Here is a 24,413-nt window from a genome sequence, read left to right on the forward strand (position 1 = left end):
GTCTATAATTACCTATCTAGAGAAGGCCCCAGGCATTAGGGAGCTCTTTGCTCTAGCAGATAAAGGCAGAATAAGATTCAATGGCTGGAAGCTGAAGTTAGACACATTCAAATGAGAAATAAGTTGCAGCTTCTTAACAGTGAGTGTAATGAACCATTGCAACAGATTAGCAAGGGAGGGAGTAAATTATCCTCATTTCGAGGGTTTTAATCAATTTGGGTATCTTTCTAAATGTTCTGTTCTAGTTCAGACACCTGGTACTAGACCCAACAGTGTTGCCTTACATAGCGGGGAAGAATTATTCCCTCCACTGCAGGAATGACAGGCTGATGTTATATGGTCTGTGTTATGCTGGTCAGATTAGATCCTAGAGGTTACTTCTGGCCATAGTTTTGAAATCTGCCACCACAATGCTATCCTAGTTACAACATCAGCCTAACTGGGCAGTGATCACCGTTAGCCCAGGAAGCTCCTATGCTCCATTTTAATTTTATTAACTCCTGTCTATTACTCAAGACTAAGGACTTGTCCGCACTGAAAACGCTGCAGCTGCACCACTGCAGTGCTTCAGTGAAGACGCTACTTTACACCAACAGGAGGGGGTCTCCCGTCAGCATAGGTACTCCACTTCCCCGAGAAGCGGAACTAGGTCTACACCAGGGGTTAAATCGGGTTAACTGCGTCGCTCAGGGGTGTGGATTATTCACTCCCCTGAGCGACGTAGTGATACTGACCTAATTTCCTGGTGTAGACCACACCTGAATTGAGAATTGCTTCCTCTGTAGGCACCTAAACAGGCTGATGTAAAAAGCTATCATTTTGGTACCAAATTGCTTCTCCAAACCATTCCCAGATTCATAGAGTGTAAGGCCGGAAGGGACTATTAGATCATCTAGTCTGACCTCCTGTGTAACACAGGCCAGAAATTTTAGCTTCTCCTGTGTTGAGCCCAACAGTATGTGTCTGAGTAAAGCATCTCTTCCAGAAAGGCTCCAGTCTTGCTCTGACGACTTCAGGAGGTGAGAATCGACCACTTTCCTTGACAGCTTGTTCCAATGGCTAATCACCCTCTATTAAAAATGGTATCTTATTTCCCATTTGCATTTGTCTGGCCTCAACTTACAGCCATTGGCTCTTGTTCTGTCTTTCTCCACTACATTAAAGAGCCCTTTAGCACCCAGTATTTTCTCCCCATGAAGGTATTTATATAGTGTAATCAAGTCATCTCTATATCATCTTTCTGATCAGCTAGTCAGGTTGAGTTTTTTAAGTCTCTCACTGAAAGGCATTTTCTCCAGCCCTCAAATCTTTTTTGTGGCACTTCTCTGTACCATCTTCAATTTGTCATCATTTTTTTTCATTGGAGACACCAGAACTGGACGCAGCATTCCAATACTGGTCCCACCAATGCCGTACACAGCAGTAAAATCACCTCCTTACTCCTACTCACCGTGGTCTAGTGAAGGGGCACGTCTGCCACACAATAAGGAGGCACACACAGGACATGTGAGGAGATGTGATTTGTTGAATCGAACAGGCAGCATGGTTCAGGAGCTGGGCACAGAGTTAGAATGCAGCAACTCCTGAATTTTAGTCCTGGCTAGGCAAGGATCCTTAGCTTCCATGCCAGTTTTGCCATGTATCAATTGCAGATAATATGTTTGTTGTGACACGCAGAGAAGAGTTCATCAGTGACCGTTTGCACCGTTCTGTGCAATGTGGTGTGAACGCAAAGGATTATGCTGCTGAGCACGTAACTCCAGTCAGCTCCTAGCTCCACCCGGCTGCTAACTCAGTGGCTACCTTTCCTACCTACTGGTTTACTGTGGCGTAGTACAGCAGACCAGACCCAGAAGAGATCCCTGTGGGATCCCAAAACATTGGGCTATGAATATTTACTCTCCATGTCAGACTTTTTTTGGATGGCTTAAGGTTAACTACATTTCTCTGTATTCCATTGTGGGACTTTCTGGTTTTCTCCTTACGTTTCTAGAATATACTGCAATGTACATTCATTCCTGTGGGGTTTGGCATTTTGGTTTTTCCTTTTCTTCTGGAGTTTTGTTTCTGAGATGGAGCCAGCTGGGATCCTCACCTGGGAGCCCTTTGTCTCTGCCGCGCTGCATGTTAAGTGCCGCTAAATCCAGTCCAATCCTCATGACCTGTTCAAACAGCCGATCCCGGAGTTCATCCACAACCATTTGCTGCTGTGTCATCAGTTTGGCCTGATTAGCCATCAAGCCACGGAGAACAGGGTCAATGCCACCTGCAGTAATTAAACAGCTACTAGTAAATGGCCTTCCACATCCAACTCCATCTGGGATGGACACTGCATTTGAAACAGACGCCCCAGGTGGGCTTTTGTTCATACATCTACTGGTATAGTAGATGACTTGGGAACCTAAGCTTTGAATTTCCTGATATCTGGAAAAGGACTCCTTCGGAAAAGGAGGGTGGTCCTGCAGTTAACATGCTGACCTGGGACTCGGGAGACTTGGGTTGAATTCCCTGCACCATCGCAGACTTCCTAGGAGGCCTTGGGCAAGTCGCTCAGGCCCCAATCCAAGAAAGGTGTGTGGCCATTGTAAAGATTCACTTCTCAGTGCCTGGAAAACCAGGGGACTCACAAAGCCTGAGGAGAGGCTCCACAAAAGCGCGGTGGGGAGCCACCTGAGCTAGCCAGCGGGGGAGGCGGGTCAGAGGGAAGTGTTCTAAGCCCCACCTCCTCACAGAGTTCAGCACCCACGTCCAGGCTGCAGGACGGATCTCGGCCAGCAATCCACAGCCAGGAACCCCTCTGCTGGAGTCAAGAGGTTTAGGTGAGTGCCTAGCATCCCACAACACTGAGGAAGCTGCCTCCTGTATAACCTTCAGTGCACGGGTTAGGGCACTCACACGGGATGTGGGAGACCAAGTTCAATTCCCCGCTCTGCCTGATGAGAAGAAGGGATTTGACCAAGGCTCTCCCCCTGCTCATAAGAACAGCCTAACGACTGGACTATGGGGTATTCTGGTAGCAGGTGCTGTTCTCTCTTGTGGCAGCTGTTCTACTCTAACTAAATATTAATTGGGCCAGAGAAAGCATGAGAATCTCCCTATGGTCCAGTGGTTAGGGCACTCACCTGAGAGGTGGGAAAGACCTCTTCAAACCCTTTCTCCTCATCAGGAAGAGGATGGAATTAAACTGGGGTCTCCCCCATCCTGGGTGAGTACCCTAGCCACTGGATTAAAGGCTATAAGGGAAGCCAGCTCTGCCTCCTCCTCCCTCCTTGCCTGGCTGTTCTGTGTAGCGTTAGGCATGTTCTGAGCACACCCACTGGACTGGGCCCTGCAGGAAGATAGGTGGGAGAACATGGTCAGGGCAGAACCATAGACCCCCAAGGAAGCATTTAGGCACCTAAAGGGTTAAATGGCAGCTGAATGGGGGTTTTGTGACTTGCAGTGGTGCCTAAAGAGGGATTTAGTCCCCTAAATCTGGAGTTTAGGCACGTACGCCCCTTTGTGGATCTCTCCCTCATCCTCTCTGGGCCTCAGTTCCCCATCTGCAACTGGGGACAGTAAGAACAACAGAATGGCTATCCTGGCTCAGACCAATGGTCCATGTAGCCCAGTGTCCTGTCTCCGACAGGGGCCAATGCCAGATGTCTGCCCTACCTCACAGGGGCGTTGTGAGGATAAATACCTTAAAGATTGTGAAAGACCCAGACCATACAGCAATGGGGACCATGTAAGTACCTCACCTAGATTCAAACTTCCTACATTCAGGTCTTTTTTCCCCCCTTTCAATTCTAGGGAAATTTTTATCTTCGGTGATTTTATTAGCAACTATAAACATTTAACCAACCAGCCATGAGTTTCCCCAAGAGGACGGTTTCTACTTTGACCACTCAGAGGAATTGTGCTGGGATGGCAAGATGCTTTGGCCACTGGTGACTGGCAGGACTCACTGGCTGATTTTGAGACAATGACCCCTATTTCGATGTATCCTGTTGTGAAGTCTGGCCATAGTGGCAGATGGGAAGGGTCTGACCAGCATGGGTGTGGGGCAGCGGAGCGCAGGACTGCAGGAAGGGTTTTACCTCGTGTCACAAATTTCCATGTAGCAAAGAATTCTGTGCTGAGGGGGCTTGGGGGGCCTAGAGGCTGGTAGCGATCACCCAAGCGGAACACAAAGGGCTGAATCGAAGCATGAGCAAAGCGGAAAGCGATGGTGAAGATGCTGGATATTCGGGGATCCACAGAGTCATTGTACTGCCGGTAGGAAGGAATCGCTGTCCTGAAGGTATTTCCCAGCAGGTGGGGCAAGTAGTCTCTGAAGGCTATTATCTGGGGGAAAACAAGGAGAGGGTGATCCACTCATGGCACCAACCATCAGCTCCCTGGGAGTGCGGAGAGGGCTATGCTCTTCTCCCAAGAGTCATTCTATGTAACTGTTTCAAACCCACCTGTCTGGGAACACATGATAAAAGGGCAAGTGCTTGTACAAAATGGGAGCAGAGAAAGTGCACAGGACAGGGGCTACCCAACAATCATCTCGCTGTTGACTTGGCCAAACACTCTTTTCACCCAAACACACTTTAGTCCCAGGTACTAGATTGTAACTTACTTCCTAACTTTGTGGCATGGACTCATGGTCCTTTCTACACCTGGCCATTTTATCACGTGGTCAGTGATGCATCCTTGGGCAGGCCAGATTTGGGTGTCAGCACAAAAGTCCTCTGCATATGGCTGTGGCTTCCCCAGCCATGCTATGGTTTCAGAATCTCAGCTTTCATTACAAATAACAAAGTTTCTACCCCTCATGTTTGCTCAGAAAAGAATTAAAACACACCCCAGAAGGCTACTGTGAGCACATCAGACCTGTCCTCTACTTCCTACACTGGCTTACCATAGAATTTCACATTAAGTTCAAGGTCTCAGTCCCAGGGTATCTAAAAGACTAGCTAAAGCTCCCGGATGAAACCTGTGATCAAAACTCCGCTCCCCTGGCACAATGGAACTCTCAACAATCAGAGTAAAGATCGTCTGTGTAGGAGACAGGATTTTTTCCAGGGTTTAGTCCAAGACAGTGCAATGAAATCTCCCAAGAACCAAGGACCATCCCAAATCTCCTCGCTTTCCACTTCAGGTGCAAGGCACATCTCTTTGACCTTGCCAGTCAAAGGGGGCTGGTGGTTCCTAAAAGATGTAATACTAGATGCTCAATATCAAGCTATTCCAATGCAGAGAAAAGAGAAGAAGAGCCACGGGAGGCCAATGTGGCTCCACGAGGAGCTTTGTAGCTATCTAAAAACCAAAAGGGATCCATACAGGAGATGGAAGGAGGGGCACGGCACCAAGGAAGGATACATGGGAATAGTGTGATTGTGTAGGGACAAAATCAGGAGAGCCAAGGCAAAGAATGAGTTACAGCTGGCAAGGAATATTGGAGACAACAAGAAGATGATCTACAAATATGTCAGAGAAAAAAGGAAGATCAGGGATGCTGAGGGTTCGCTGCTCAATGGGGAAGGTGAGCTGGTAATGGAAGATGATAGGCAGGAAGAGCCGCTCAATGCCTACTTCGCTTCAGTCTTCACACACAAAATAACATGTGACTGGACGACTAGTGAAGTCATTGTAGACAATAAAGGGGAAGGGACGCAGATCGGGATAAGGAAAGAGCATGTCAGAGATCTTCTGAGTAATTTGAATGAATTCAAGTCAGTGGGGTCTGATGTTATTGTTCCCAGGGTGCTGAAGGAATTAGCTGGAGAAATCTCGAAGCCACTGGCAATAATATTTGCAAACTCATGGATGACAGGAGAGGTCCCGGAAGACTGGAGAAGGCTAACGTAGTGCTCATCTTTAAAAAGGGGGGAAAGGAGGAGCCGGGAAACTATAGACCAGTCAGCCTGACCTCCATACCTGGGAAGCTACTAGAGCAATGTACAAAACAGTTAATTTGCAAATACCTGGAGGCTGAAGAGGTGATCACTAGCAGCCAACATGGATTTACCAAGAACAAATCATGCCAAACCGCCTTGATTTCCTTCTTTGACAAGGTAACTCATTTAGTAGATGGGGGGAATGCAGTGGACATAATATACCCTGGCTTTTGACACAGTCCCACATGACATTCTGATAAGTAAGTGGGAGAAATGCGGGCTCGGTGGAACTACCATTAAATGAATACATAATATGTTAAACAACCACAAACAAAGAGTAACTATTAATGGAATGATGTCAGATTGGAAGGCGGTCTTGGGTGGAGTTCCACTGGGATCTGTTCTGGGTCCAGTGTTATTTAACATCTTTATTAATTTCCTGGATATAGGAATGGAAAGCACACTGATCAAGTTGGCAGATGACACAAAGCTGGGGGTGGGGTTGCCAACACTTTGGAGGATAGAGCTAAAATTCAGAAGGATCTTGATAAACTGGAGAACTGGGCTAGACAACAAAATGATATTCAACAAAGACAGATATAAGGTGCTACACTTCGGGAAGAAAAACCAACTGCACAAATACAGAATGGGGGGGGGGGAACTGGCTTGGCAGCAGCACTGCTGAGAAGACTCTGGGGGTGGGGGTGGATCACAACCTCGACAGGAGTCAGCAATGCGATGCTATTGCAAAAAAAGCAAATACAATTTTAGGTTGTATTAACAAAGGCACAGCATGCAAGTCACAGGAAGTGATAGTACCACTCTACTCGGCGCTGGTTAGGCCTCAGCTGGAGTCCTGTGTCAAGATTTGGTCACCAATGTATAGAAAGGATGTGGAGCAACTGGAAAGGATCCAGAGACGAGCGACAAAGATGATCAAAGGGATGGAATGCAAGCCATATAAACAAAGGCTGAAGGAACTGGGTCTGTTTAGTTTGGAAAAGAGGAGATTAAAGGAGGCTGTAATACGATCTTCAAATACTTAAAAGGCTGCCATAAAAAGGATGGAGAAAAGTTGTTGTCTCTTGCCACAGAGGGCAGGACAAGAGGAAAAAGGTGAAAACTACAGCACAGCAGATTTAGATTAAATCTCAGGAAAAACTTCCTAACTATAAGAGCAGTAGGACAGTGGAACAGAGGCCTCGGGAGATGGTGGAAACTCCTTCACTGGAGGTTTTCCAAAGGAGGCAGGTACCAGTCTGTCTTGTATGGTTAAAACCAGCGGTTCTCAAACTTTAGCAACCTGAGGACCCCCATTTTGATTTAAAAATTTTTGGGGACCCCCAAGGCCCTCCGCTCAGCCCTTGCCCTGCCCCCTTCCTGAGGCCATGCCCCTGGCCCGCCCCTTCTCCAAGGCCCCGCCCCTGCTCACTCCATCCCCTCTCCCTCCGTCACTCGCTTTCCCCCACGCTCACTCACTTTCACCAGGCTGGAGCAGGGGGTTGGGGTGCAGGAGAGGGTGCAGGGTGCAGGCTCTGGGAGGGAGTTTGGGTGCGGGAGCAGACTCTGGGCTGGGGCAGTGGGTTGGGGTGCAGGAGGGGGTGAGGAGTGTGGGCTCCGGCCGGGTGGGGCTTACCTTGGGCAGCTCCCGAAAGTGACTGGCACATCCCTCTGGCAGCGGCTTCTAGGCTGGGGGTTCAGGGAGTCTCCGCACGCTGCCCCGGCCCTCAGACACCGCCCCTGCAGCTCCCATTGGCCACAGTTCATGGCCAATGGGAGCTGCAGACTCAGCACTCAGGGTGGGGGCAGTGCACGGAGACTGCCCCCTAGTGGCCGCAGGGACGTGTCGGCCACTTCCGGGAGTGGCACGGAGCCAGGGCAGATAGGAAGCCTGCCTTAGCCCCGCTGCACCGCCAGACTTTTAGCATGCAGGAGGCGCTGGGAGGGTGGGGGAGGAGTTGATGGAGGGAGGGAGGGGGAGATCAGCGGGGCCCCTGGACCCCCTGAGGTACCCTCAGTGACCCCCAGGGGTCTGCAGACCCCAGTTTGAGAAATCTGGTTTAGACACAAGAAATCCTCGGCGGGGGTTAGACTAGATGACCCTTGCGGTCCCTTCTAACCCTCTGGTTCTATGGTTCTGTGATTCACTAACATCAATACAGAGCAACAGGTACATTTATAAAAAAGAAAAATCCAACCTACAAACCAAGAAACTCCACTGTACCTGCTTCTCCCTCTAGGGAGAGGACGAGAGAACAACCAACGCGTAACAGATGTGTAGTCACATTGCTTTATGTACGACAGGAAGGTGTTCAGATGCTGTGGTGATGAGCAAGTATAAAAACTATAGAAACTAGAACAGACAGCAGGGGGAAGCTGCCTGGCCCCAGACTCACCACTGGAGTAGATCCGTCCCCTGCTGCTCTGAGTTGGGGGACTGGCTGACTCTGGGCTCTGATACCCCACTGGCCTCCCTCTTGGGGGGGCTTGGATGCCCCTGAGCTCTGGCCTTTGGGCTCCACAGGTCAGATGAGTACAGAAAGTGCCGGTGTCTCCCAAACACCATCCACTTGTGGCTCCAAAGGGAGACGCTGTTCCCAGCAGCCTGTGCAGATCTGTGCCATCCCTTCCCTCCTTTCTTACATACTACAGCCAATTTGCAGAAGAGTTAATAGTGCTGACATTTAAATTATCGCCATTATTGAGCACCCCAAAGCAATGAATGGGGCAGCCCACGCATCTCAGAGCTATTGTGTCAAGCTCTCTGACGGTTCAGGCAGGCATCACACTCATTTCACATTTTCAAGGTTTTCTCTACAACTATAAAGGCTGGAGTTAAAGCTGAGCAAAAGTCAGAATTTCCATCCTGTGGGAAATGGCAATATTTCAACATTTATACCCAACCCTAATCAGAATGAAAAGTTGAAATTTCAACAATGTTTGCAGAACAAAATAGTCCAAAATATTTTGTTTAGGAAATGCCAAAATCAGAGAAATATCGGGCTGGAAGGGACCTTGAGAGGTCATCTAGTCCAGTCCCCCCGTGCTGGGACAGGATTAAGGAAACCTGGACCATCCCTGACAGATGTTTGTCCAACCTGTTCTTAAAACCACAAGGGATGAGGATTTCACAATCTCCCTTAGTAACCGGTTCCAGTACTTCACTATCCTCTGAGTTAGAAAGTTTTTCCTAATATCTAAAGTAAATTTCCCTTGCTGCAGATTAAGCCCATTACTTCTTATCCTACCTTCAGTGGATGTGGAGAACAACTGACCACTGTCCTCTATAACAGCCCTTAACATATCTGAAGACTGTTATCAGTTCCCCCCCGCCCCCCTCAGTCTTTTTTTCTTAAGACTAAACATGCCCAGTTTATGTCCTCATAGGTCAGGTTTTCTAAACCTTTGATCATTTTTGTAATTCTCCTCTGGACTCTTTCCAATTTATTCACATCTGTCCTACAGTGTGGCACCCAGAACTGGACACAGGACTCCAGCTGAGGCCTCACAAGTGCTGAGTAGAGCAATACAATTACCTCCGGTGTCTCACATATGACACTCCTATTAATATGCCTCAGAATAATGTTAGCCTTTTTCACAGCTGCATCACATTGTTGACTCATATTCAATTTGTGATCCATGGTAATCTCAAAATCCTGTTCAGCAGTACTACTATATAGCCAGTTATTTCCCATTTTGTAGTTGTGCATGTAATGTTTACTTTCTAAGCAAAGTACTTTGTACTTGTCTTTAATGAATTTCATCTTGTTGAATTCAAACAAATTCTCCAATTTGTCAAGGTTGTTCTGAATTCTAATAAGTGTCCTCCCACCTTGTTGTCATTTCCAAATGTTAAAAGCACACTCTCCACTCTATTATCTAAATCATTAATGAAAATAGCAAATAGTACCAGCCCCAGGACAGACCCCTGTGAGGCACCACTACATAACATCCTCCCATTGGTAAGAACAAACCATTGGTAACCACTCCTTGAGTACTGTCTTTCAACCAGCTATGCACCCATTTTATATTAATGTAATCTAGGCCATATTTCTCTAGTTTGCTTACAAAAATGTCATGTGGGATTGCGTCAAAAGACTTAGTAAACTCAAACGCTGAAACTGCAGTTTCCATCGGAAAATCGTTCCAGCTGAAAACTCCAAACCAGCTACCGTTGAAGACCCTTTTCTAATATTAAAGGGAGAATCTGAAGAAGTGGAGCATAAGAAAAGTACTGGTTCCCCCAACACGGTATTCCCTGGCCTACTACAGCCCTGCAGACAGTGGAGTTGGCTGGATGTGCAGTTGATGCAGAGTGACGCTGTACACTGCTACGGGCTGAAGGAGCTTTTCTTCCCCATCACAACAGGGGACCACCAGAATAATTGTGATCCCTTGTGTGCACCCCCAGTGTGAACTGTCACTGAGCCGCCCCTTCCACAGGCACAATCGAACCGTCAGAGCAATGTTAACCCAAGGCCCATCCAGCATTTGAAAATTTAAACCTACAGCATTTACACAGTGTTGCTCAGGTATATTCGCCCTCCTACTTCCTTTGTTCCCATAATCCTCAGAGAGGTCTAGGCCAGAAGTCTGACAAGACAGACAAGGCGGCACACGAAGCTGATTTTCAGTGGCACTCACACTGCCCCGGTCCTGGCCACCGGTCCGGGGGGCTCTGCATTTTAATTTAATTTTAAATGAAGCTTCTTAAACATTTTAAAAACCTTATTTACTTTACATACAACAATAGTTTAGTTATATATTATAGACTTATAGAAAGAGACCTTCTAAAAACATTAAAATGTATGACTGGCATGCATAGAGTGAATAAATGAAGACTGGGCACACCACTTCTGAAAGGTTGCTGACCCCGATCTATTATATCCAGGGGAATTAAGGGATGTCAAATTGGAATTTGGCCAAGCCCAACACCTACTCCCCTCTGAACAGTGCCAAGGACTATCTATTGACCTGATGAGGTCATAGCTTGGTTTCAGACAGCATCTCCAGTAGCACAGTTCCCCAGCACCACATTGGCCATTGGTTCAGAACTGACTCAGAAGGAAAAGCACCACCTCCCTTAGCCCTTTTGTAGGAACACAGATTTCCCTTGATCGTCCCATTTTCAAGTACTGATGAAACCTGACCATGCTTCACTTGTAAGATCACAGCCCAAGGCAGCATGGCTGCGGGAAACCGGTCATTACAGCTGGTACCTGGATCATGGCACCTAAGATCTTCCGGGCCTCCTGGTAGAGCTTCTCTCCATCCCACTGTGGATTTAATCTCCTCAGCTCTCTGGCCAAGCGATTGTGTTCCCGCACAAAGAGTGTGTGCAAAGATGTCAGCCCTGGCATTTCATTGGCTCGAGTGTCACCTGTGGAAATCAAAACCATTTATTTCATTCTCCCAGCCTTGTTCCCCTTGTAATCACATCTCCTTCCCCTCAACCCCCTACTGCTCCTCCCACTGAGTAGGTCCATACTCCCTCCCAGAAACCCCATAAGTAACCCTTTCACCCCAGACTCTCACTCACCACCCAGCTACTCTTACCCTCCCCGTTAGCCCACAGCCTTTCAGGAATTGGTTTATTTTATGCAGAATTCATATTTTCTGACTTCCACAAACAACGGGAGAGTGAAGAGGTTAATTCCTAAAGTGTCATAAATGTCTTGGCCAAATTTACTAACCACAGCAACGCAGTCTGTGCTCTGCAGAGTTAATGCAACGCATTGGCCTAGCATGGGGAGGTGTCCTAGTGCTGCTCCTCACACCGACAGGAGCTCTCCACTCAGCTAACCCCTGCTGCACTCGAGATCCCTCTGTCTATACATCCCAGGATCACATTGGCCCTTTTGGTCACTGCGTCACACTGGAAGCTCAAGTTCAGCTGATTATCCACCATGACCCCCAAGTCCTTTTCAGAGTCACTGCTTCCCAGGAGAGAGCCCCCATTGTGTAAGTATGGCCTACGTTCTTTGTTCCTTGATGTATACGTTTATATTCAGCCACACTAAAATGCATATTGTTTGCTTGAGCCCAGCTTACTGGGCAATCCGGATTGCTCTATATCAATGACCGCTCCTCTTCATTATTTACCACTGCCCCATTTTTTGTGTCATCTGCAAACTTTGTCAGTGATGATTTTATGTTTTCTTCCAGCTCATTGATAAAAATGTTAAATGTTATTTAAAAATATTAAATAATGTAGGGCCAAGAACTGGTCTCTGCGGCATCCCATTAGAAACTGACCGACTCGGTGATGATTCGTCATTTACAATTACATTTGAGACCTGTCGGTTAGTCAGGTTTTCATCCATTTAATGGCACATTTTGTTACCGGTCTAGTTTTTTAATCAAAATGTCACCAGGCACCAAGTCAAATGCCTCACAGAAGTCTAAATATATTACATCGCCACTGTTCTCTTTATCAACCAAACTGGTAGACTCATAAAAAAAAGAGCTCAAATCAATTTGATAGGACCTATTTTCCATAAGCCCTTGATGATTGACATTAATTATATTAGTGTCCTTTAATTCTTTATTAATTGAGTCTCATATGAACGGTGGCAATATTTTGCCTGTGCTTGATGCCAGGATGACACACAAGAGCGCTAATAGGATACTGGTTTGTGCCTAAACATCATGGTAAGCAGACGACGTGTATTTTGCTCTCACTGGTCTGGTTAGAGCCCATCAGGATTGGCCACCTTGTTTGCAGAAAGATATATAATCTGCAGGATGGCAATGGAACGAAAGGTCTGCGATATAAAAGGTGGAGAAGCGAGGGCAGGGACGTGGTGAGAGGAGTGAAGTATTTCAGCCAACTTGGGGTAATTGGGGTGGAAGCTTTATGATCCAGTGAGGTTTTCAAATTCCCCTGACGCAAGATCCCAATCCCACAGGCAATTGGGGTCACAGCAAGAAACCATGGAGGGGGCATTAGGAGGGAGTGGGTTCTGCTGAACATGATCTGACACCTTGCACTCCCCTGCAGGTGTGGGTGTGGCTGACACACAGGCTTTCAGAGCTCCAGTCCAGAAGGACCCCAGGATGGGAGGCTTGTGGGACCCATGTGCTACAACTAGGTGTCCCTAAACAGGCTCTTTGCACCTGCTTTCTCTTTCTTTCTTTCTTGGGCAGTCTGAAGACTAGCTGTGACAATAAGGATCTGACAACCCCAAAAAAGAAGGTTTAAACCCCATCCCCCAAAATAAGCAGTTAAACCAACTGATTGCATCCAATGTTATTTTACTGTAAGAGTATATTGGGTAAAGTCTTTTATGAAAGGTTGCAATGCACTGAACTTACTAGTAATTATGAGCTATGTATACAGCGTATGGTTATGAATGGACGCACTGTATATATAGAACATTGTAATTATAATTGTGGTGCAACTTTCAGCCTCACCTCACAGTAGGGTGAGGAAGCCATCAGGCACAAAGGAGCTACCCCCATAACCAGCCCAGACCTAGCCATTCTCCAGTTCAGAAACAAACCACGAGGAACACTCAAAGCAAATGGGAACAGCATGAAACTGAAAAGAAAATCCCAGTCTTTGGAACCCAAGAAAAGAGGGAGTTTTCCGCTAGTGACTGAAGAAAAAACCCTACAAACCCTTTTAAAATGGAAGGAGTTTGTACTGAACTTGGGAGACGGTCTCAAGGTGGAAGGCTGTCCATGAGTGCTGGATCCCTCCTAGAGCTAGGGGCTATGCTGGGAAACTGTTTGAAGGCGAGAGGTAACTGATTAGAAAAGGGATTTTATCCAATATGAAAGTGTTGTCTTTTCTGTGTAACTTCTGTCTGTTCGCTTTCCACTTATCAATTCATCTCTCAATCTGGGGCTTTTCTATGAAATGAACTTTTTATTGATTTCTGTCCCAAGCTGGTGGGTGTTGTGCCCAAGGGAGCCGATAACTGGGACGGCTGCTTTCCCGCCTTTGGACTGGAAGGGCTATTGGTGTCACCAGGCAAAGAGTGGCTAGACTGGTAAGAGCCAGGGTGAGCTGGCTACTGGTGTCAGGGAACCGAACCAGAGCTACACAGCACAAAGGCCCCCGAAGCTACAGGGCAGGTAGTGACAGAACCCCTCAGTGGTCTGGGTGAACCCAAAACATCTCACTAGCTCACTATTATACCTGCAGTGACACAAGCATGTGCCAACAATGGAAACAGCTTCATTGTAGCATGAAGAAAACAAGCCAGAGTTATCCAGGCCGCTGCATTCCCATCCTACAGATGTGGGGAGCATGCGCCAGGGGCTGAATGCAACACTACTAAATATCCAAAGGGTCAGAGAAAAGACCCTCTCCTGTCCCCTCCTCCCTCGCTCAAGGGGGCCTTTCTTTAAGGGAATCCTGCTGCACTGGCTGTGTCTCTTGTTTATGGCCTTTTCTGCTACCATTCTCCATAGCGTGGTGCAGGCAGGAGAACGCGCAGCAGCAACAGGGCTGAGCTCTTGATTAGCAGTGAACTAGGCTGACACGGACAAGTCTGCACTAGCTCCACCAGCAATGACATTTTCAGTATTACCACGGAGGTGTCTTCAAGCCTATTGGCTTGGGGTTGAGCCTGCTGCACTAGCTTGGCCGTGCTTTCTTCCACAAGCCTGGCCTCTGATGCTTGGCCTTTAGCACTACTGGAATGTGCCACTCCAAGCCCTCGCTCCCTCCGTATGTAGAGCATCTGCTGGCCATGTTTGAGCTCTTGTGAGCACAGCTCTGCAGTCCCCATTCCAGTGCTGGATTGGGGTTATTGTTCGAGGTACCATATCAAAGAAAGAGAGAGATTGCTTCTTCTCACCTTGAGAGAGAGAGTTTCTTCTCATCTCTAGACCCTCGTCTATTACAACCTGACCTGATCTTTAGAGAGTGCTGCTCTGCCCCCTTTTCCACTGATTTAATTGTTTGGATTTTTAAAAAAAACCACGAAACAAACTAGAACCAATAGACTCGTTCACTCTGGGTCTCACTATCAGAGAATGAGAGGTGCTGCAGATGCACGACTTACCTGTAATGAAACATCGGATTTGAGCTGTTTTGTTGGTGAGAAGACAGGGGTCTTTCTCCAAGTTACCAAATGGCAGTAATTCCAATCCCCCGTCAGTAAATTGCTGGTTAACAGCCATCAAGCCCAGCTGGTTGGTATTATTCCTTAGTCTCTTAGCCAACGGTACTTCACTGCCATACACCATGCTGCCATCGAGGAAGGCTGTGAGTGCATTCATCTGGTTTCGAATCTCTCTGCCCATGGTGCATGCAGGGGCTGAGCGGGTGAATGGAATGCAGTCACTTTGGTTTTTAATTCGTGGATCATTGGGGGGAATCTGCAGCAAGAGATGAATGGGATTAATTACCACCGAGTGCAGAAGCCATTCTCCCTCCCGGAGCAGCATTTCCTGCCCTGCCCCACACTGCAACAGCCTCAGTTTCTTGTTAGATTTAAGCTGTGGCTGCACATAGAGTGCTTTGTTAATCCAGTCTCAAGGTGACAAAGGCCTGGGTCACTGCAACAAGCAGAGAAATGGTCACAATCCTACGGGCAGCTGCAGAGAGGAAAACAGCTAGCTGGTCACTGCTCCTGTGTGACCGTCCAACAGCCAAACGGAGCATAATGAAGGTCTCCATCAAGGATCATTCCCACTCTTCACCAAGGGTCTGGGTCTGGGGGTGCCGAGGGCACTCACTGCCCACAGGAGGGCCTCGTTCACTGCAGTCTGGGATGCAGGGGTAATGAAATGAGGGTTTCCTTATTCTATGACTGTACTTAGCCTGCCCTGGTTGAAGGATCTCCATAACTTGAACCTCACTCACTAAGCATGGGGTAATGATGCCAAATCCAAGTGAAACGGGGGGGGGGCAGGTGGCCCTACCTGGTGGTGAGGACTCTGTTTAAGGATCTTAGATGCCACTGGATCCTCACTTTCCAGTGTGGAAAGACAGAGCTGAGTAGAGAGGCTGGGTCTCGTCTCAGTGATCACTAGAGCTGAAATCATTGATAGGCTGGTCTGTGGGGCTGAGCTTAGAGCTGGTGTGGGGCAGGGTTGCGGGGAAGGACAATGCAGAGGAGGCAGCAGCAGTGAGGTTCCCCATTACCTGGTGAAATCGCTAAGAGCAGGGCTACGTGGTGGAACCTCCAAACACAGCATCCCGGCTGAAGGCAGCGGGGTGGAGAGGCGCAGTAGAAGAGGTGCCCCCTACCCAGCAGTCTTAGAGCTGTGGTTACTAATAGCGGGGCCAGGCGGGTGTAGTATGGTGAGAGGTGCAGCAGCAGCAGCAAGAGGTGGCAGCGTCTGGAGGCTGCAAAGCAGCAGCAAGGTTGCAGTGGCAACAGAGGCGCAGTGGTGAAAGGTGGCAGCGAAGCAACACGTGCACCCCAAGGGCTGGAGGTGAACCACCCTGGTGCACCCCTGGATTCTGGGCCTTTGCTGCCCTCAGACAACAAACCGTGAATGGGGTGCAGCAGAGGGGAATGGGGAGTGGCATGCTGTGAAGGGACACTTGTTCATGGGACTTTCACACCACAAAGTGGGAAACTGAGGCAAAGGCCAATGCCCAAGACACTGCGGAGCAAGTGTTTCATTTATTGTTTGCAAACTATCAAATCATTGTTCCTATTTTTCCCAAATTAATGCTGTTTAGAAGATGTATTTGTGCTATACACAGATTCAGTGCTTGTGACTGGGGAAGTATTGCCTCTTAGGGGTGCCCAGAGGAGGTACATAGTTTTTTCAGGGTTTCTGACTGGGGGCTCAAGATGGTTTTGTTTTGTAATTCTAAGAGGAACCCCTAGAAAAATACCCGCCCCTTGTTGCTGCCAACAACACCTGGCAGAAGGGCTACATCAGAGACCCCTCCCTTCCCCTGACACACTGTGCAGCTGTGGTCAGTGGAGGCTTCTGAGTTGAAGAGTGATCAGTATAACAGAGAGAGTGTTCTCCCTCAGGGCACTGGGTGAGGAGGTGTATTACTTCTCCTTCTATCATGGTGTCGCAGGGACACATGATTTGATTGGGAGTAATTGACAGGTCTCTTTAAGAACATAAGAGCAGCCATACTGGGTCAGACCAATGGTCCATCTAGCCCAGTGTCCTGTCTTCCCACAGTGGCCAGTGCCAGGTGCTTCTGAGGGAATGAACAGAACAGGGCAACTATCGAGTGATCATCCCCTGTTGTCCAGTCCCAGATTCTGGTAGCCAAGGGTTCAGGAACACCCAGAGCATGGGGTTGCATCCCTGATCATCTTGGCTAATAGCCATCCATGGACTTGTGCTCCATGAACTTCTCTAATTCTTTTTTGAACCAATTTATACTTTTGGCCTTCTCCACATCTGGCAACAAGTTCCACAGGTTGACTGTGCGTTGTATGAAGAAATACTTCCTTTCGGTTGTTTTAAACTTGCTGGCTATTAATTTCATTGAGTGACCCCTGATTCTTGTTTTATGTGAAGGAATAAATAACACTTCCTTATTCACTGTCCCCTTTCATGATTTTACAGACCTCTATCATATCCCCCATTAGTCATCTCTTTTCCAAGCTGAAAAGTCCCAGTCTTATTAATCTCTCCTCATATGGAAGCTGTTCCATACTCCTAATCGTTTTTATTGTCCTTCTCTGTACCTTTTCCAATTCTAATATATCTTTTTTGAGATGGGATGACCAGAACTGCACACAGTAATCAAGATATGGGTATGCCATGGCATTATGATATTTAGTGTCTTATTATCTATCCCTTTCCTAATGGTTCCTAACATTCTGTTCACTTTTTTGACTAACGCTGCACATTGAATGGATGTTTTCAGAGAACTATCCACAATAACTCCAAGATCTCTTTTTTGACTGGTAACAGATAATTTAGATTTCATCATTTTGTATGGGATTACATTTTCCAGTGTGCATTACTTTGCATTTATCTACATTTTGCACTTCATCTGCCATTTTGTTGCCCAGTCACTCAATTTAGTGAGATCCCTTTGTAACTCCTCACAGTCTGCTTTGGACTTAACTACTGAGTAAACTTGTATCGTCTTCAACTTGCCACCTCACTGTTTACCCCTTTTTCCAGATAATTTATTAATATGTTGAATAGCACTGATCCCAGTACAGACCCCTGGGGGACACCACTATTTCCCTCTCTCCATTCTGAAAACTAACCATTTATTCCTACCCTTTGTTTCCTGTCTTTTAACCAGTTACTGATCCATGAGAGGACCTTCCCTCTTACCCCAAGACTGCTTATGTTGCTTAAGAGCCTTTGATGATGGACCTTGTCAAAGGCTTTCTGAAAGTCCAAGTACACTATATCCACTGGATCACCCTTGTCCCCCTCAAAGAATTCTAATAGATTGGTGAGGCATGATTTCCCTTTACAAAAGATGCGTTGACTCTTCCCCAACAAACTGTGTTAATCTCTGTGTCTGATAATTCTGTTCTTTAATAGAGTTTCAACCAACTTGCCTGATACTGAAGTTAGGCTTACTGGCCTGTAATTGCCAGGATCACCTCTGGAGCCTTTTTAAAAAATTGGAGTCACATTAGCTATCCTCCAATCATCTGGTACAGAGACTGATTTAAACAATAGATTACATACCACATTTAGTAGTTCTGCAATTTCACATTTGAGTTCCTTCAGAACTCTTGGGTGAAAACCATCTGATCCTGGTGACTTATTACTATTTAATATTTGTTGATTTATTCCAAAACCTCCTCTATTGACACCTTAATCTGGAACAGTTTCTCAGATTTGTCACCCAAAATGAATGGCTCAGGAATGGGAATCTCCCTGACATCCTCCTCTGCAATGAAGACTGATGCAAAGAATTCATTTAGCTTCTCCACAATGACCTTATCTTCCTTGAATGCTCCTTTAGAACCTCGATCGTCCACTGGCCCCTCTGATTGTTTAGCAGGCTTCCTGCTTCTGATCTACTTAAAAAAATTTTGCTGTTAGATTGTGAGTCTTTTGCTAATTGCTCTTCAAATTCTTTTTTGGCCTGCCTAATTATAATTTGACACTTGACTTGCCAGAGTTTATGTTCCTTTCTATTTTCCTCAGTAGGATTTGACTTTCAATTTTTAAAAGCTGCTTTTTGCCTCTAACTGTTTCTTTTACTTTGTTGTTTAGCCACGGTGGCACTTTGTTGGTCCTCTTACTATGGTTTTTAATTTGGGGTATACGTTTAGTTTGAGCCTCTGTTAGGGTGTTTATTTATCAGGTTATTTTTAAAGACTGTCAAGGGCTCCCAGAGCATCAGACCAGCACTCATTACTGTAGTTGGTAAAACATCCAAATAAATAAATATAATGCATGAGTTAGCATAAGCCTACCAGGGAATTATGACATTCCAGACCAAAAATTAAGATAAAATTAATATTGCAAAGTGAATCACTCAAAAGTTGGGAAATTCCAAATTTAAGGTAGACTCTGCCCCATTTGAATTTATATGACCCAGTCTTTGCCTATATGATCATAAACTATTATTAGCCTAATGCCAGGTCATACATCTAGGAACAAAGAGTGTAGGGCATAATTACAAGGTGAGACTGAGCTCTGGAAATAAATGACAGTGGAAGAGTTAGGGCTCATGGTGGAGACCAACTGTACATGAGCTCCCAGAGCAATGTTGTGTCTGAGAGGGCTAATGCGACGTATCTGAGCAGGACAATATCAATTGGAGAGGTGTACGGCATTATTGAGACCACTACTGAATACTGTGTGCAGTTTTGGTGTTCACACATTAAAAAAGGAAATTGACAGATTGGAGAGGGTTCAGAGGAGAATTATTTGACCTCTGGGACCTGCCTTGCAAGAAGAGATTAAAGGAGAGAAGAGAAGGTTAAGAGGTGACTTGATCACAGTTTATAAGAACTCGGACGAGGATAAGATTTCTGAGAGCAGGGGCTCTTTAATCTAGCAGACAAAGCACAATGAGATCCAGTGGCTGGAAGCTGAAGTTCTCTGGCCTGTGTTATACAGGAGGGCAGGCTAGATGATCATAATGTTCCCTTCTGGCCTTAAAATCTAAGAAACAACACCCCCACTCTCCTCTTAGTCATAGCAACATGCCCTTTGGGAGGAAGACTCACTTGGAGGTACCTGCCCATGGAAAAGGGCAGGGAGAGATTCTGACAAACCCAGTCCCTAGGGGAAATTGATCAAGGGGAATGATCTGTATGATTCATAGACTCATAGACTCATAGACTTTAAGGTCAGAAGGGACCAATATGGTCATCTAGTCTGACCTCCCGCATGATGCAGGCCACAAAAGCTGACCCCCCCACTTTCCCTTAACTCTGCTGTTGAAGTCTCCAGATCGTGATCTAAAGACTTCAAGTCGCAGAGAATCTTCCAGCTTGCGACCCCTGCCCTATGCTGCGGAGGAAGGCGAAAAACCTCCAGGGCCACTGCCAATCTACCCTGGAGGAAAATTCCTTCCCGACCCCAAATATGGCGATCAGCAGAACCCCGAGCATACAGGCAAGATTCTCTAGCCAGACCCTCATTTTACCAGCGATGGCCGTTATTGCCTAATTGATTAGAATCACGTAATCCCATCAAACCATTCCCTCCATAAACTTATCTAGCCTAATCTTGAAGCCAGAGAGGTCTTTCGCCCCCACCGTTTCCCTCGGAAGGCTGTTCCAAAATTTCACCCCTCTGACGGTTAGAAACCTTCGTCTAATTTCAAGCCTAAATTTCCCCACAGCCAGTTTATATCCATTCGTTCTCGTGTCCACATTAGCACTGAGCTGAAATAATTCCTCTCCCTCCCTGGTATTTATCCCTTTGATATATTTAAAGAGAGCAATCATATCCCCCCTCAGCCTTCTTTTGGTTAGGCTAACCAAAGCAAGCTCCTCGAGTCTCCTTTCATAGGAAAGGTTTTCCATTCCTCGGATCATCCTAGTTGCCCTTCTCTGTACCCGTTCCAGTTTCAGTTCATCCCTTTTAAACATAGGAGACCAGAACTGCACACAGTACTCCAAGTGAGGTCTCACCAGCGCCTTGTATAACGGAAGCAGCACCTCCCTGTCCCTACTAGAAATACCTCGCCTTATGCATCCCAAGATCGCATTAGCTTTTTTCACAGCCACGTCGCATTGCCGACTCATAGTCATCCTGCGATCAACCAGGACTCCGAGGTCCTTCTCCTCCTCAGTCACTTCTAACCTATGCGTCCCTAGCTTATAACTTAAATTCTTATTAGTCATCCCTAAATGCATCACCTTACACTTCTCACTATTAAATCTCATCCTATTACTATTACTCCAATTTACAAGGTCATCCAAGTCTCCCTGCAGAATATCCCGATCCTTCTCCGAGTTGGCAATGCCTCCCAACTTTGTGTCATCCGCAAACTTTATCAGCCCACTCCTACATTTGGTTCCGAGGTCAGTAATGAATAGATTAAATAAAATCGGACCCAGAACTGAACCTTGAGGAACCCCACTGGTGACCTCCCTCCAATCTGACAGTTCACCTTTCAGTATTACCCGCTGCAGTCTTCCCTTTAACCAGTTCCTTATCCACCTCTGGATTTTCCTATCGATCCCCATCTTATCCAATTTAACCAATAATTCCTCATGCGGAACTGTATCAAACGCTTTACTAAAATCGAGGTATATTAGATCCACCGCATTTCCTTTATCTAGAAGGTCTGTTACTTTCTCAAAGAAGGAGATCAGGTTGGTTTGGCACGACCTGCCTTTCGTAAACCCATGTTGTAATTTGTCCCAATTGCCATTCACCTCAAGGTCCTTAACTACTTTCTCCCTCAAAAATTTTTCCAAGATCTTACATACTACAGAAGTTAAACTAACAGGCCTGTAGTTACCTGGGTCACTTTTTTTCCCCTTCTTGAAAATAGGAACCACATTAGCTATTCTCCAGTCCAACGGTACCACCCCCGAGTTTACAGATTCATTAAAAATTGTCGCCAAGGGGCTCGCAATTTCTCGCGCCAGTTCCTTCAATATTCTAGGATGAAGATCATCCGGTCCGCCCGATTTAGTCCCGTTTAGCTGGTCAAGTTTGGCTTCCACCTCTGATACTGTAATGTCTATCCCCCCTCCTCTATTCCCCTCTGTCCTACTCCCTCTATTCCTAAACCCTTCGTTAGCCTTATTAAAGACCGAAGCAAAATATTCATTTAGATATTGTGCCATGCCTAGATTATTCTTAATTTCCACTCCATCCACATTCTTCAGCGGTCCCACTTCCTCTTTCTTTGTTTTCTTCCTATTTATATGGCTATAAAACCTCTTACTATTGGATTTAATTCCCCTTGCAAGGTCCAACTCTACACGGCTTTTGGCCTTTCTCACTGCATCCCTACATGCTCTAAACTCACTAAGGTAGGTTTCCTTGCTGATCCTTCCCTTCTTCCATTCTCTGTACGCTTTCTGTTTTTTCTTAATCGCCCCTTTGAGACTCCCGCTCATCCAGCTAGGTCTAAATCTCCTGCCCACTAATCGTTTTCCCTTTCTCGGGATACAGGCCTCAGACATCTCATGCAACTTCTGCTTGAAATAATCCCAGGCGTCATCTGCCTTTAGATCCTTAAGTATGTTAGCCCAATCCACTTCCCTAAGTAGTTGCCTTAATTTATTAAAGTTGGCCTTTTTGAAATTGTAAACCTTAGTTACAGTATCATTTCTGTTAATCCTTCCATTTAGTTTAAACCGAATTAGCTCATGGTCACTCGAGCCAAGGTTGTCCCCTACAACCATTTCTTCAACGAGGTCCTCACTACTCACCAGCACTAAATCTAAAATGGCATCCCCCCTCGTCGGTTCAGTTACTACTTGATGAAGGAATTCATCTGCTAGCACGTCTAAGAACATCTGAGCCCTATTATTGTTACTAGCATTTGTTACCCAATCTATATCTGGGAAGTTAAAGTCCCCCATGATGGGATGGATTGCACCCTCAGCAAGTTTGTGGATGACACCAAGCTGGAGAGAGAGGTAGATAAGCGGTAGGGTAGGGATAGGGTCCAGAGTGACCTAGACAAATTGGAGGATTGGGCCAAATGAACTCTGATGAGGTTCAACAAGGACAAGTGCAGAGTCCTGCACTTAGGACGGAAGAATCCCATGCACCGCTACAGGCTGGGGACCGACTGGCTAAGCAGCAGTTCTGCAGAAAAGGACCTGGGGATTACAGTGGAAGAGAAGCTGCATATAAGTCAGCAGTGTACCCTTGTTGCCAAGAAGGCCAACGGCATATTGGGCTGCATTAGTAGGAGCATTGCCACCAGACCGAGGGAAGTAATTATCCCCCTCTATTCGGCACTGGTGAGGCCACATCTGGAGTATTGTATCCAGTTTTGGGCCCCCCACTACAGAAAGGATGCGGACAAATTGGAGAGAGTCCAGCAGAGGGCAACAAAAATGATTAGGGGGTTGTGGCACATGACTTACTAGGAGAAGCTGAGGGAACTGGGGTTATTTAGTCTGGAGAAGAGAAGAGTGAGGGGGGATTTAATAGCAGCCTTCAACTACCTGAAGGGGGGTTCCAAAGAGGATGGAGCTCAGCTGTTCTCAGTGGTGGCAGATGACAGAACAAGGTGCAAAAGTCTCAAGTTGCAGTGGGGGAGGTCTAGGTTGGATATTAGGAAACACTATTTCAGTAGGAGGGTAGTGAAGCACTGGAATGGTTTACCTAGGGAGGTGGTGGAATCTCCATCCTTAGAGGTTTTTAAGGCCCGGCTTGACAAAGCCCTGGCTGGGATAATTTAGTTGGTGTTGGTCCTGCTTTGAGCAGGGAGTTGGACTAGATGACCTCCTGAGGTCTCTTCCAACCCTACATTTCTATGATTCTATGATTCTAAGGTGGGATGCCCCCTCACTCTTCTGTTCCCTCCTGGAGAAATCCTGACAGTACCTTGATGGGGAAGCAAGGTGGTTCTTTGGCACAGCTGGTCTCACAGTTCACTCTGCTGCTGAAGGTGACTGTTGCTGGAGTCGCAGGGCCGAAGTCCATGTCATGGTCAATAAACTGGCCCCACTGCATGAAGATGAGCGCTCTGTTCTGATCCAAGACGAGCTGCTCGGTGGGAAAGCGCGCAATCTGGTTTGAAACTGCTCGGACCTGGAGGGATTAAAGCAGAGAGTATGTGTGTGTAATATGATGGGCTAGGAACATGTGTTCTGTCGACAAGATTGGGAAGTGGTGGTCAATTCCCAGTGCCATCAACAGGTGTCTAAGTGAGATGGCAGCTGTTCCAATTTCCTTTTTAAAAATACAAACATTTAAACGGTGAATTCTTTGCTTTTCCTGCAGGCACAATTCTGGACCCCCTTACTAGAGGGCTCTAACTCTTCATTTGCCATCTCTATTCAAGGCTGTTCAGCTCTGAACACACGCTCCACAATACTCCACACAGAGCACTCCTTCATTCATAGAGCTCAAAGAGCCTCACCAGTGCTTAATTTGTAATGAAGGAGGTGCCGGGGCTCGAGCAATTGTTTTACTTTCATAACTGACACTGCAAGCCCAGAGGTGCCAGGGCCTTGAACTGCCAGGCCCAGAGGTGCCAGG

The 24,413-nt window shown here is 46.6% G+C and overlaps 1 protein-coding gene across 1 annotated transcript in view; it reads right to left on the bottom strand.

Annotated features, from left to right (window-relative positions):
* Positions 1-24,413, bottom strand: part of MPO (myeloperoxidase) — a 53,081-nt gene that overhangs the window by 5,685 nt on the left and 22,983 nt on the right. The window contains exons 6-10 of the mRNA XM_026658515.1: positions 23,757-23,963; positions 14,882-15,197; positions 11,087-11,247; positions 4,080-4,326; positions 2,096-2,266 (exon numbers count right to left, since the gene is read on the bottom strand). Coding sequence (XP_026514300.1) covers positions 2,096-2,266; positions 4,080-4,326; positions 11,087-11,247; positions 14,882-15,197; positions 23,757-23,963 — 1,102 coding nt within the window. The remainder of the gene's footprint in view (positions 1-2,095; positions 2,267-4,079; positions 4,327-11,086; positions 11,248-14,881; positions 15,198-23,756; positions 23,964-24,413) is intronic.

The sequence above is a fragment of the Terrapene carolina genome, unplaced genomic scaffold (assembly GCF_002925995.2).
Source record: "Terrapene carolina triunguis isolate 2854851 unplaced genomic scaffold, T_m_triunguis-2.0 Scaffold454, whole genome shotgun sequence".
NCBI lineage: Eukaryota > Metazoa > Chordata > Testudines > Emydidae > Terrapene > Terrapene triunguis.